Here is a 15,682-nt window from a genome sequence, read left to right on the forward strand (position 1 = left end):
AACACTTCCATGTAACTTTGGTGCATCTTATTCCCGCATACCCATCATTAATCCTGCCATACGAAACTCCAGTCTTACTGAATCATGGATAAAGTGTTTTTGCATAAACTACATTATCTACCTGATTTGCCAACATAGTCTGTTGAATAATAGATTATACATGTCTCAAATGTACATGTTCAAAGGGGTAATCCAGTGATAACGTATTGTTCGTGCGGGAATCCGATCCATAGAATGGGGGACTATTATTCCTGTTCGAATGGAGGGGCCGTGCTCATGCTCAATCTCCGCTCCATTCATTCCCTATGGGGCTGTTGAGTGCTGTGTTCAGACTTTTCCAGCTACCCTAGAGAGAGTAGATGGATCACAGGTTGGGCATCCAACCTGCAACTCAATTTGGTAACAGTGCCCCTTTGGGGATAAATATTTCCATTTCTGCCCATCCCAGAGATCAGACTTGCAATGATCAGTAATTTGTCTCTTATCCTTTGTATAGGTGATAAATAATTTATTTTAACCAGACAATTATTTAAGTCCTCCAAGTCAGGTTGGTTGCAGTGTACGCACTGCCTAAAAATTATCACCATCCTATAGGGCAAGTCTTTGGCAATTGTCATGTATGTTGCTACAATGATAACATTTGAAGAGGTATACCATTGAGAACGAATAGCACACGGGTCGGGAATCCAACCTGGTGCTCCATTTGGTAACAGGGATAACAGTGCCCCTTTGGGGGTAAATATTTCCCATTTCTGACCATCCCAGAACTCTGATTTCCAATGATCAGAAAGTTGTCACCTACCCTTTGGATAGGTGATAAATAATTTGTTTTAACCAGACAATTCTTTAAGTCCTGAAAGTGAGGCTGGTTGCAATGTATGCACTGCCTAAAAATGATCACCATCATATTGGGCATGTCTTTGCCAATTGTCATGTATGGTACTACAATGATAATTTTTTGATCACAGGGTAATCCGGTCGACAGAATGGGGGACTATTATACCCAATAGAATTGTATATAGGAGAAACGAAGGCACTCACCGGTTCTTGCTGTGCAGAAAAACTTTTATTCACGGGTGGAGGTTACATGCTGTGGCAGCGGGGAGGGGTAAGACAGAACAACGCATCAGACAATGGCCGTTTCTCACTCTGTCTCAGTGCTTTGATGGGTCACTGTCGAAGCACTGAGACAGAGTGCGAAACAGACGTCGTCTCACGCGTTGTTCTGTCTTACCCCTCCCCGCAGCCACAACATGTAACTTCCACCCGTGAATAAACGTTTTCTGCACAGCAAGAACCGGTGAGTGCCTTCGTTTCTCCTAAATACTAATTTTGGATTGTTCTGCATTTATGAATGAGCACCATGGTATGCAGCAGTAAGATTCTGCCAAATCACTGGGACAAGTGAAGAAAGCTGCAGCTATATGGCTCATATGAACGGTTGCTCTAAGAAGACAAATTTGATGTTGAGCAGTGCCCTTAATTTCCTTCTTAAAATAATTGTACCCAATAGAATGGAGCAGCAGCATACATGCTCAACTTCAGCTCCATTCACTCTCTATGGTGCTGCTGAGTGTTGTGATCTGACTTTTCCGGCTATCCCATAGAGAATGGATGGAGCATGGGTTGGGCATCCGACCTGGTGCTCCATTTGGTAACAGGGATAACAGTGCCCCTTTGGGGATAAATATTTCCATTTCTGCCCATCCCAGAGCTCAGACTTGCAATGATCAGTAATTTGTCTCTTATCCTTTGGATAGGTGATAAAAAATTGTCTGGTTAAAATAAAATATTTAAGTTCTCCAAGTCAGGTTGGTTGGAATGTATGCACTGCCTACAAAATATCACCATCCTATAGGGCAAGTCTTTGGCAATTGTCATGTATGTTGCTACAATGATAACATTTAAAGAGGTATCCAATTGAGAATGAATAGCGCACGGGTTGGGCATCCAACCTGGTGCTCCATTTGGTAACAGGGATAACATATTTCCCATTTTTGCCCATTCCAAAGCTCAGACTCCCACTGATCAGTAAGTTGTCTCTTATCCTTTGGATAGGTGATAAAGAATTTGTTTTAACCACAAAATTCTTTAAGTCCTTCAAGTCAGACTAGTTGTAATGTATGCACTGCCTAAAAATTATCACCGTCATATAGGGCAGGTCTTTGGCAATTGTCATGTATGTTGCTACAATAATAGCATTTGAAGAGTTATCGAAGATTTTTTTTACATTTTTTTTCCCGGCACAATATGTGTCTAGGATTACAAAAATTCAATACCAGACCAGTGTAATAGCAGATGTTGCGTTGTTTTTAGACAAAAAAGTTAATTAAATTCTCTAATCCTGGGAAATTCCAAGAAAAAGAAAGTAGAATAAGATTTTACCAGTTACCATCAATGGACTCCATCTTTACACGCTACGATTTATCTGACGATCTCATTAGCGATGAGACACGCCCAGATTGTAGTTACGATTTGCCGAGATCGCACATAGGTCGTTTATTAGCGATCACACGTAACGATCTCATAAGCGACGCAAAATCGTTCAGCAAAATATTATTTTCCCAAGGTGGTCGTGTGGATGTTGTTCGTCGTTTGCAGGGTGTCAAACGTAGCAATATGTCTGCTGCGTTCCAAAAGATGAACAATATTTTGAAAGTGAACAACGTGTCAACGATCAACGATTTTCAACCTATTTGCGATCGTTCGGAGTCGCACGCAACGACGTCGCTAACGATGCCAGATGTGCGTCACAGAATCCATGACCCCGACGACATATCGTCAGATAAATCGTAGCATGTAAAGCGGCCTTTAGCCTCAGAAAGATAACATGAAAGATGATTGCTTGCTTGTTTCCCTCCCTGCCCTAATTATTAAACTGATGGATTAATGTCCCTCTTACGGGTAGTCAGCGTTACATTTCACAAAGGAATCCACGTCACATATGAGGCTACATGATACAGACTAATAAAGCGGACGTCTTCAGAACATCTATCTGATAAACACACAGTGAACATCGTAAGTCGTTGGTTTTCTTTTTCAGTGTTGGTCGTGAGAATTTGTCCAAAGTTAAGAAAAAAATCAAAATAAAAAAAAAAATTCAAGTTTCATTCCAGGACATCATAAAGTTTGTTCTTTTTCACCGGTTGTTTTTTTGTAATGAATATTATAAAAGTAAAATTAGTGCCATGTGTAAAGTCCAACTGACCGGCTGTGCTTCAACAACTTCATGTGTCTGAGAAGCCAATGGTCCATGTTTCCAGGTGAAGGCATGCAAAAGTGGCTCCGCCATGGTGTATCCTCTCCACTAGCTGCTGCATCCTCTCGTGCAGCCGTGTACTAACATGTTGTTATTTGTGGTGTGTCCATCTTGAGCTTTTATGTGCGGTTGACTGTGTGCTTTGCTCTCTGTGCTTGAAGATTGTCCACCTTGTTCTGGTTGATGTTTCAGTCTAAAAAAGAAAAAAATAATAAAAGTTCAAGAAAAATTTTCTGAAATTGATATTGTTCTCTATAACATGTGAAATAGGTAATCTGGTTTCAGAATATAAAGCTTGGCGAAGTACCAAGCTAGCATCTGCAAAAGGAAAGGGAAGGGGGAGATGGTGACCCCTGACCAAAACTACAGCTGGCCACTGGGGTCCTTCACTACCCTGGATAGGTTCCTCACCTATGCGCCGAGCCGGATACCTGACCCTAGATTTCCCTAGTGCTGGACCCTAAATAGTGAACGGGTGGGATGAGCTCTTTGTCAACCCCACTAAACACTAAAGAAGACACAAGAAGGACACACGGGGGGAAAATACATGAACTACTTATCCACAGATGACACAGGCGGGAGTTTAGCAACAATATGCCACCTGCTTTCATCCAGAGCTGGGATGTACTGAATAATATCACCAGCATCAGTCCTGGGAATAAGGCAGTATTTAAGCACGAAGAAAATACTGATGATCAGCAGCTGGGTGGTAGGCGAGCTCCTGCTTGGTCCGAAAGGTAGAGAGATGAATCCAGCAGGAAAATTACCTATATCAATAAATACTGAGAACAGGAACAATAGAAAGTCAATGAGCATTCTACGCAGCCAAACGCGGTGACCTTCTATTGCCAGAAACCACATGACTGTATCACACGTGACACACCCGTGAAAGTTATGCAGCTCTGTGTATGAATTCAGCTTTGGACACAAGTTTTTGGCTATGTCAGAGGCCAATGTAGACTTCCAAAGTTATCATAGCGCCATGCACATAGAACATGAAGAAAGAGTGTCCTCTTGGCCCTACACTAGACTTATACACATAGGCTGTGTGCACACGATGCGTTTTTTACCGCGGAAACGCTGCGTTTTGAACCGCAGCGTTTCAGTGGCAAATTGCATGCGTTCAGCTTTCCCAGCAAAGTGTATGGGAAAGCTGAAAAATCAGTGCACATGCTGCGTTTCTTTCCGCAGCGTTTTGGATGCCAAAAATCGGTGCGGAAAGAAAAGCAGCATGTCACTTCTTTTGTGCGTTGTGGCTGCGTTCTCTCCCCCATTGAAATCAATGATGTGGGGTCAGAACGCAGCCACAACGCATGGACCTGCTTTTTTGTTGCGGTCCGCGGGCTTTGTCGGCACGCCAGAACGCAGGCATTTACCTGGAAGTGAGGTCAAGAGGCTTCCTGTTGACCTCACTTCCTGGCAAAGCCCCCGGTGTCGCCAAAGTGCCCGCCCCGACCCCCGACCCCCCTCCCGAAAATCCAACATGGCCGCGCGCACAGTAGCGCACCGGCCGCCCTGCTCCTATGATTTCTGTCGCATGTGCAATAACACATGCGACAGAAAACTGTTCCCCAGGCCCTGCCCGTTCACCCCCTATTCCCCCCGGTGTCATACATACCTGTCCGGTCGCAGCGCTGATCCCCCGCGGCCCCCTCCTCCTTCAGTGCACGCAGGCCGGTCACATGTGCAGAGCAGCTGACAGCCAGCACTGTGTTCAGTGTGAGCTGTGCTGGCTGCTCGCACTCTGCAGCTGTGACCCGGGGAGAGTGGGTGCAGATTTTTGCACCCACTCTCCTCAAATGGAGGGTCTGCCCTCCTAGAAAATGGGGGATACGTTTCCTGAACGTGCCCCCATATTCTAGAAGGTCCAGAGGCGACGTGGGACATCCATATGGATTTCTGCGGACCCATTTTTTTTTATTAAATTGGAGAACAAGGGAATGATTTGGGGAGTGTTTTTTCTAATAAAACATTTTTTGTTGTCTTTTTTTGCTTTTGTTTACTGTCAATTAGTTATGTCGGGTGTCTGATAGACGCCGTGACATCACTAATTGCTGGGCTTGATGCCAGGTGACATTACACATCTGGTATCAACCCCATTTATTACCCCGTTAGCCAACGCACCAGGGCGCGGGATGAGTTGGGGCGAAGCGCCAGGATTGGCGCATCTAATGGATGCGCCACTTCTGGGGCGGCTGCGGCCTGCTATTTTTAGGCTGGGAAGAGTCCAATAACCATGGCTCTTCCCACCCTGAGAATACCAGACCCCAGCTGTCAGCTTCACCTTGGCTGGTGATCTAATTTGGGGGGACCCCACGTTATTTTTTTTTTTACTCTTTATTTATAAATAAAAAAAAAAACATGGGGAGCCCTCCAAATTGATCACCAGCCAAGATGAAGCTGCCAGCTGTGGTTTGCAGGCTACAGCTGTCTGCTTTACCCTGACTGGCTATCAAAAATAGGGGGGACCCCACGCCATTTTTTTCATTTTTTTTTTTTTTTTATTAGATAAATACTAAGCTAGGCACCCTTTAGTGCCACATGAAAGGTACTAAAGGTGCCAGCTTAGAATATGCAGGCGGGGGTAGGACGTTCTATATATTTGACATCCCTTCATCCATTGACGCTTTTTAGGCTGTGTGTCCACAATCAGGGTTTGCAGCGTTATGGGCGCTGAGTGTTTTCCCTGCGTCCATAACGCTGCGTTGTGCAGTAGAAGCACAGTGGAAGGATTTTTGGAGATCCCATGCCCACTGTGCTTCTTTTCTCCGCAGCATAAACTGACCGGTAGCGTGGCTTCCCGAGCCTCAGCATGTCAATTTATGCTGCGGAGACGAGAGTGTTCTCTGCAGGTAGCATAGAGCTCCACAGCAGCCTGAACCCAAATCGTGGGCATGGGCAGCTGCAGGAAGGCTGGCACTGTGTACTAGACGCCGTGTCGCTGGATCATGGCCACATAGCCTTAGGCCCCTTTCACACGTCAGTGATTCTGGGACGTTTGTGCTTTTTTTTAAACGTACCAGGATCACTGACATACGCAGACCCATTATAATGAATGGGTCTGCTCACACGTCAGTGATTTTTCACTGCACGTGTCTCCATGCGGCGTACCCGCGTGTGCGTGATTGCCGCACGGAGACATGTCCATTTTTTTCTGGCATCACTGATGTCCCACGGACCACGCAGTGGTGTGGTCCGTGAAACACGTGCCAGAAAAAAACGTGCTTTTAAAATAAAAAACATTTTAACTCACCCGGCTCCAGCGATGTCCTCTGCAGCCCGTCCTCCCTGTTCCTTCTGTGCCGGCTCATTATTGTCGCGCATATTCATGATGCACGACACAGCCGACCCGGAAGCAGCTGCTGCGGGGGTCAGCGCCGGCCGGATGCTGCACCGCGGGAGCGATCAGCACCATGGAGAGCGGGAGCGGGCGCAGGTGAGTTAATCTCTAAGTGCAATCACGGGCCACGGAGAACGGAGCCCGGATTGCACTTAGACAACCCACGTGTGCCGTGATTCACGGCACACGGAGGGACATGTGCATGTTTTACACGCCAGTGAAAAACGTCAGTGTTTTTCACTGACATGTGAAGCGGGCCTAAAAGTGAGAATATTGTTGCTACAGCAACATTTTGGGTGAAGTAGCTGTGGATTCAAAATGCTTAATATACTCCTGAATAAAATCCTTGATGGGTGCAGATTCCAAAATGGGGTCACTTGTGGGGGTTTTCTGACGTATAGGTACCTAAGGGGCTTGGTGCGCGAAGTTTATTTCAACTTTTCCAAAATTCAAATGGTGCTCCTTCCATTCCAAGCCCTCCCATTTATCCAAACAGAATGTGGAGAAGGAAATGACATCACAGGTTTTTTTTTCCAAAGGTCTGTGTTCAACCAACTTTATTATCACTGACAATACTTAAAAAACGCACCTAAAAAAACGCATGAAAAACGCATGAAAAACGCATGAAAAACGCATGCGTTTTCGATGCGTTGTTTCTCAAAAAGCATTGTTTACAATTCTCCCCTCTGCCAGAGGGTGCGTTTTTTTCCGCGCGGAAAAAAAAGCAACGTGTGCACATACCCTTAGGCATGCTTTTCTAATATTGTATCAAAATTATCTTGGCAATGTGGGGGACACAAGAGAAATTGTACACCTAAGAAATGTTTTCACAGCAGAAGTCAATAGCTGATGTGCAATTATGCCCTGATATGCCTATACAGTTGGGGAATACTCCTCTGATATAGGCAAAAGGCTACATAAAAACAAAGCTTTCTTTAAGGAATTATCGAACTGTGACATCATCATTGCGGGGTGACGCACATGTGACGCTATGCCAGGCTAGAGCAGCAGATGTCATCAGGTAAGTGGTGGCTCTCTGGGCTTCTGTCTAGCAGAAACATATTACTGCACCAGGTCCTGCAAAGTTACTGTACTGCTTTTTGTTTTGATTCTGTCGAAGAGAGTGTGTCAGTAGAAAATTACCTATTATTTAGACAGGTACTTATGTTAAATCACTATATTAAAAAACAAATTAAACAAAAAAAAACCCAAAACATAAATTGTACAGTTTTCGCATTGACCACTAAGCTCATACTTCATGTTGTTTTGAGCCGCTACATAGACATAGACCGCAATAAACTGGCACTAACTCTATTCATTTAAACATGCACATGCTGTAATCCGGACAAAGGTCATTATACAGGGAGGGGGAGAAGGTGAGCTTTGATCATCTACTATTGTGAATGGTAGATTCTGTGTTATCTACTGAATATGGATGTGTTACACATCATTGTAATCCTGTCTCTGATGATAAGGAGTCTTCTGTACACAAAAGGATGTGTGAGTCTAGTATTTGAGAATAAGTCATGTTCTTGACGATACATTCCTTTTTCATAAAAAGTAGAAATTGTTCACCACTTATTTTTAAAATTACAAATTGTCCCAGCACGGTCTGAATATATACACACAAATATATATATATATATATATATACACACATATACACAGTTTTGCATACTGTATATATATATATATATATATATATATATATATATATATTGATACCCCATCAGTTATCGAGCCTCCTCATTGAACAGGGACATATATGTGAGTGCTGCAGCCAATCACTGGGAGCTGAATGGACAATGTGCCATCACTGCAGCAGTCATATGCTGCCTCTACATTCCCTGTATACTTACATGTACAAGCCTCAAACATGAACTTACAGAATGTATATGCATCAACTTGAAAAAAACCCCGAAAGACTCAATTACCATCAATGGTAATTTCCTTCTAATTTCATTGTGGTTAACAAGTATTGATCAGTATGACAGTGTAGTGACTCACGCTGTGATTACATTGCAAGGTAATCAATTATACCATTATCTTAGCTTGTAAGGGAAAACTAAAGCTAAAAGAGTTGTCAGAGAGTAAAACAATGTTCATTTTGCAAATATGATCGTGTAATGATAAAATAAGCCACTTAGCCCTCTTCTCCAGGGATGTCTTAAAGAGGTTGGCCACTACTTTTACATTGATAGTCATCAATGTCTTGGCCGGTGTCCGACACCCCGCCGATCAGCTGTTGTAGGTGTTGTAAATGCTCAGTTCCGGAGCTGCCCCGTCTTTTGATAGCGTCCGTGAGTATAATAAAAGCTGTTTTTATGTTATACACAGCGGCCTGGGCTCTTATATACAGTATTCCAGAATGCTGTATATCAGAGCTCACTTGTCATGGCCACAGCTTATAGGGGACAAACTTGGTGACAGGTTACCTTACAACTAGTGATAGTTTTCACAGTACACTATATAAATCAATGCAGAAACACATAAACAGAACACATTACATTTATTATAAGATCTTCAGGAGGTGCTGATCACTTTCTGATAAGACTGCATTACAAGATGGCTTGTTATTTCTGGAAAATCTGTGCTACATCTATATTACAGCAGGTCACACATGCTCCCCATCTTAATAAATTATTAGGACATAGATGTCCTCCATATTCTACATGTAAGGCCACACTGGAGGTGCAGCCATAAAAGGGAGGCCGACAAATCAAAGTTTGAGGCGGGAAATGGTGCTATTAAGGGAGTTTGGGCATGGTAAGGGCTAATTAATTATGGGATTGAAAGGGGATGCCATTATGGGCTTGGGGTTTTTTCTTAAGGGGAAGGAGTAAGCAAAAGGGTATATAAGGGGGAGTCCATTTTAGGCATGGCCCGGCTCAGAATCTCCCACACACTCTCCTTTTTCTTTGGTTATTTGGTGGCAGTTAGGTGGCATGGCAGGCTTCAATTATGGCTTCGTAATGGACGGAATTAGGTTCAGGAATGAGAATGGTTTTCTACTGTCCAATTTTTCTGTCATAGCAGCTTGGTGCAAATTTTGGGTCGCATTTATTTTTCCCATTTATGCTGGGCCTAGAGACTCATAATAAATATATTTCCCAGCATGTCATTTAATTGGAGCCCTTTTTTATATTAATAGTAATATTGTGACGCCCCTGGACTAGTCAGGTCATCACAGGGTACTGCACGCTCTTTATCTCTAGTGCAGGACTCAACCCCCCATGGTTCTGGGTTCTCAACCTATAGTACTGCCTCCATCAGCATCCAAATCCCAACCACACCTCACATTTCACCCTGTCAGACACACTAGTGGGCTGCTGAGCTGGAATAGGGCCGCCCACCTAGGAGTCAGGCAGACTGGTGGGAGGAAAGTAGAACAGAACAGTGGTAGGCCACGAGTAGTGAGGAGCTGGGGAGTGTGTGGCTCCCTGGGTGTTAGAGGTTGGGTCGCAGATGGTGGTCTGGACCCGGAGGAGTCGGAGACCCGGTCGCAGGATATTGGGACTGGGTACCTGGATCTAGTCTTGGAGGACGGTCAGCAGCTCGAGTTCAATATCTGGTCCAGGACCGAAAGCAAGGCGGGGTACTGGACCCTAGGTTGGGGAGTAGCTTCAAGCAACCCGGCAATTAACCTGCGGAGGATAGTGACTTTATGGACTGTCCCCACGAAGCTCAGAGATCAGGGGCACTAGCGCAACGAGGGGGATAGGGCTTTCCAACCCAAGCATCCCACTGAAATCCCAAGCGTGAGCCCTTGAGAGCAAAGCTCCTCTGCCAATAGTAGGGATCGGGGCCTGGACAGCTTTATGCCTACGGGCCGACTGAACACTTCTAAATTTGTGCACGGAAGCAAGCTCCAGACCATCAGGCAGTACTGTAGGGGACGGATATCCGGACGGGCTCCCCTCAAAAGGGCAGCAGCACCCAGAGACTTGGTTTACCTTGTTGTCAGAGTCTGTTTTTCATCACCAATGCTGTCTCAGTAAGTACATGGTCATCCCCTGCTACCGCCTAGCCCTGCACTCCCCTTCACCCCTCCATCCAGAGTCCCAGGGCATCCCCTACCCGTGGAGGGAACGTCATCTGGCTGCCCCACTCCATCTCCCCCGGGTACTCCCATCGGCAGCGGTGGTATTCCCTTTACCGCACTTCACGGGTGGCGTCACAAACTATTATCCCCTGTAAATACCCCCTTTTCATTTGAAGTGACCGTAAACCCCGTGTTCGGAGACCCTCAAGCCACAGCAGCAGCAACCCCCGGATCCAAGCGGTTCGACTACCGCTGCAGGGGCGGCACAATGTATCCCATTATATATATATATATTGTACAGAAACAACAGAATTGTATGGTCAGTGATGCTATGTATGATAACAGACAAAGCGTAACAAACCAAAAGAGTCGGTACGTCTTGCTCACAGCCTTCACACTGATATTATCTGTGCCGCCATCAACTAAGGCGTATCGCATATTTGTTCGTCTGCAGATATATAATGTATACGTAGGAAGTATATGGCACAAATCTACACAGGTGTGTGCCATGCGTTGACCTGTGTCTGTTTGAATTTTGATGTAACCACATCAGTTTATAAGTTTTTTTTAATATTGCTTCTATTTTTTTTACTAAGTTTTCAACAATTTTTGTCTACGCACTATTTCCCTATCACCCTATGCAATGTGATTATGCAGCTTGTAGAGCGCAAAGTAAAGTCCACCAGGATCATCACCACCATTATCTTGATAGTATCAAGCCACCAGGTTGCTGGTCTTCCTCTGCATCTTGTTCCTTCTTTCCTTCCAACCATGATGTCCTTCTCCTGTGATTGCTCTCTTTTCATGATCTGTTAAAAGTAGGCATGTCGTAGCTTGGTGATTTTTGCTTTGAGTGACATCTCTGGCTTGATTTGTTTCAAAATTGATTGGTTATTGTTCTTGCCATCCATGGTATTGATTGCATCCTGTTATGATCAGGAGACTGCAAAAGATCTTGCAAAAAAACATAAAAAATGATGGAAGATAATGCACAAGAGTAGTTGGAAACTTAGCTGGCTGCAATCCACTAACTACTCTAACACAACTAGAAGTAACAGTGGAGCGTTCCTAACAAACCTAGACGCCTCGTCACCGCCGTAGAACTAAATAACCTCAAAGATGAAATAAGGAATCCTGACTTGCCTCAGAATAGCCCCAAAGGAAAGAGACAAGCCCCCAACATATAACGACGGTAATATAAGAAAAAGCAACACACAGATGGAAAGCATGGGGTTAAGCAAAGTGAGACCCTGCAAGCTAGATACAAAAGGATAGGATAGATTTGCTAGTTGCAGCCAGTAAAAACCCTAAAAAAATACCAACACCTGATAATCAGATTAAAAGATAATTAAAAGATCACATGATCTTTCCTCCCACTATATCAGGAACTCTTGTACAAATACATGAGATACAAATAATACAAACTCTAGAGCAGACAGAGAGCAAACTCTCTTTTTTGCTGGGATTAATCGTCCTCCAAACAAAGTGCAGGGAGATCTCCTATTCACATGCAATAAACAATAAGGTGCATGAGAATTAATTAAATCTCAGAAGGAAAAAACAAAAATACTTATCAGGCATAGCTGCAGACCAGGATGACATGGAAACTAAATCGATGCAAAGGAACGAAAAAAAACGCTGCAGAAATCATTCCAAGAGAATCCAAAAAGGAGAAGAAAAAATACAAAAAGCAGAACCTACAGGGAAAGGCAAAAGCCTCAAAGCTGGAGGACAGAATTCAGGACATTTTCTCATGGAGCAGAAACAATTATCACTGGCAAAGGCTAAACAGAAACTGCCTTCCTTTATTCCCACAGGCTGGACTCCATAGGCTTCCTGGAACAACAATCATCTCCTGCACCTGTCTGAGCGACAGATGCAGAATCAGATTCACTACCAGCACTAGCCACCAGAGGGAGCCCAGAAACACTGTTGGGAACAGCACCATCTCTGATGATATTCACAACAGCATCCTTCTCCAGCACCACATTTCAAAGGCGTTGATTCTTCTGAGTTGTTCTTTTATTTCCCAGATTTCAAAACCATATGTAAACACAGAATAAACCAGTTCATGTACGAGCCATGTCTTCGTCACCAGTGAAATGTTCTTTGATTTTAAGACCTTGTCCAGCGACTTCATTTTTGATTTGTCCATAGCTATTTTCCTATTGACTTCTGGTGTCATCACTGCATCTTGAGTGATCATTAATCTGAGTAGGTTGAAGTCCTTTACAACTTCCAGTTCATCTCTAATGTGTCCCGGTCATAGGTGTCAGTAGTCAATATCTTTGTCTTCTTTGTATTGAGCTTTCAATCTTGACAGTCCGTCATACGTCCTTCTTTCCATTTATGCTTGTTGCTATCAATGTTGCGTTGTCTATGCATTGAAGATTGTTAATGAATGATACATCCAGCAATTTGTATTTCTTTTATGGTAAGTCCAGCCTTCCTGAAAAAAGCTTCTGCATATAAATTGAATAGAAATGGTGACAGGATGCAGCCATGTCTGAAGCCTCGCTCTACTTTAAACCATGCCATGTCACCATGATCAGTTCAGACTGTTGCTTCTTGGTCGATGTAAAGTTTCATAGGAGGCTGATAAGATGGTTCGGCACACCCATATCCTTCAAGGTATTCCAAAGTTCCTGGTGATCAACACGGTCAAAAGCTTTGCTGTAATTGATGAAGCAAAAATGGAGCTTCTTGTTATATTCTTTGGCCTTATCCATTATCCATCTAATGTTAGCAATTGCATCCCTTGTTCCTCTGCCTTTTCTGAATCCAGCTTGTTCCACTGACAGCTCTTTGTCAAAATACGGATGTAGCCATGTTTGTAGGATTTTCAGTAGTATTTTGCTGTCATGAGGTTTGAGCACAGTAGTCTGATAGTTTACACAATCGGTAGCATCTCCTTTCTTCTGAGTATTAAGAATCATGTTCTTGTCAAGTCGTTTGGTCATTTACCAGCTGTACATAGCTGATGACACAGGCGTATGATGACATCAACTTATGCTTCCTTTATTAGCACTACTGCAATATTGTCACATCCAGGACTTTTGGGGCTTTTTTCAGAAGCTTTATTGCAGTAATGTCTTCATCTTTCAAGATGTACTGTACGGTATAAATTCCAGTATCAGGTTCTTCCCGTATCACCAAGTCATTTTTTCTGTCTTTCCTTGATCTGTTCTGGCTTAGTTAGTTTGTTCCTGTTGGCATCTTTCAGCATTCACACTCTTGGTTAAAACTTTCGTTGTATCTCTTTGATCTTTTAGTGTGCCTTCCTGGTCTTGTCCTTCAGATACTAATTTTCTATCTTTGTACATATATTTTGGTAATAAAGATCTTTGTCTGATCAAATGGCTCTCTTTAGTCTTTTGCTGATGTTGTTTGCACCCTGCTTGTTACCTTTTTCCATTCATCTTTCTTTAGGATCCTTTCTGTTAACCACAACTGCAGGTATCTTTTCTACCTCTTGTTTATCGTCTTTCTGGCACGTTCAGTAATAATATTCTTTATATGTGTCCATAATTCCTCATGCTTATTTTCATCCGTTTCCAGTGATATAAATCAATTGTGGAAACCCTTCCAAAAAACTTCAGGTATGTTGGTCAAGCAGAAGTTGGAAATGACCTGTTGTCTAGCCTTTTGTACAACTTGACTCTAATCATTGCTTTCAAAAGATCATGATCAGTTCCACAATCAGCTCTTAGCCTTGCTTTCATGTTAATGATCGATGACCTCCATCTTTGGCAGACATATATGTAGTCAATCTGATTCCTATAGGCCCCATTCGGTGATGTACATGCGTAGAGTTTCAGTTTGTGATTTTGGAAGAAAGTCTTGATGATAGACAGTTGATTTGTCATGCAAAAGTCAATTAATCTTCCTACAGCCTCGTTTTGTTCACAAGTCCAAAGTTTCCAACAAAGGTTCCATGTTTGCCATGGCCCACTTTGGCATTAAAGTCTCCTATAATAATGTGTTATAAACTGGTAACCGTGGGCGATCACAAAAAATCCCATTAATAAGGAAAAAACAAAACCACAAGAGTAGTTGGAAACTAAGCTGACCGCAATCCCCTATCTATCAGAAAACACTAAAAGTAGCAGTGGGATGTTCCTAACACACCTAAACACCTTGTCACTGCTTGAGAAACTTGCTACACCTCAAATCTAGAAATGAGGAATCCTAACTTGCCTCGGAGCAGTCCCCAAAGAAATAGCAAGCCCCCAACATGCAATGACGGTGATGTAAGAAAACACAATACACAGATAGAAAATATAGATTAGCAAAAGTTAGGCCAGACTTACTAGATAGAACAGGACAGGACAGATAACTGACTGCGGATAGCAAAAAAGCCCTGCAAAAAAAATACCATGGTCCTCCCCCGCTATATCAGGTACTCTTGTGCCAGACACTTTAAACAGAACTGCAGATATAATGGGAAGAAACAAAATCACAGAACAAATAATATTCTAAGATTCAAATAATCCAAACATGAACAAGGAGCAAGCTCCCTTTCTTGCTGGAGAAACTGCTATGCTCACAAAAGCAGAGAGACAGATTCTCACATACAAGAAACCAAACACAGAACCAAATGGAATAAGCAGAGACACCCTTAAGTGAAATTTCAGTAATTAAGCACAGAAACTAGTAAACTTATCTGGAGTAGATTCAGGCACAGAATAAATGGGAGAAACTGAAGGGAAAACTCCCAGCCATCTTCAGAAGCAGCAGGAAATATGAATCACCGGCGGCCGCCAGGCAGAAACTGCTCTCCTAAATACACTAGGCTGATCTGCAATAGGAGTTCCTGGATTCCTAATTAATTCCATCATTTGTTTGAGTCACAGATTCAGACTCAGCTTCATTACCATTCCTGGCCACCAGAGGGAGCTCCACCCCAGCACCCACTCGGATGACATTCACAACAATAATGAGTAAGTCTTGTTTGGTGTTTTGTCTAGTTCTTCTTGAACTTGATAGTAGAATAGTTAGACATCCTGCTTTTTGGCATCTGTTGTTGGTCAGTAGTTATAAC

General features: G+C 43.3%; 1 protein-coding gene across 1 annotated transcript in view; it reads right to left on the reverse strand.

Annotated features, from left to right (window-relative positions):
- Window positions 1-1,288: 1,288 nt before the first annotated feature.
- STK32B (serine/threonine kinase 32B) overlaps window positions 1,289-15,682 on the reverse strand; it is a 404,500-nt gene continuing 390,106 nt past the window's right edge. The window contains exon 12 of the mRNA XM_075346883.1: window positions 1,289-3,452. Within this exon, the coding sequence (XP_075202998.1) occupies window positions 3,308-3,452 (145 nt within the window). The 3' untranslated portion in view covers window positions 1,289-3,307. The remainder of the gene's footprint in view (window positions 3,453-15,682) is intronic.

Source organism: Anomaloglossus baeobatrachus, chromosome 1, assembly GCF_048569485.1.
Source record: "Anomaloglossus baeobatrachus isolate aAnoBae1 chromosome 1, aAnoBae1.hap1, whole genome shotgun sequence".
NCBI lineage: Eukaryota > Metazoa > Chordata > Amphibia > Anura > Aromobatidae > Anomaloglossus > Anomaloglossus baeobatrachus.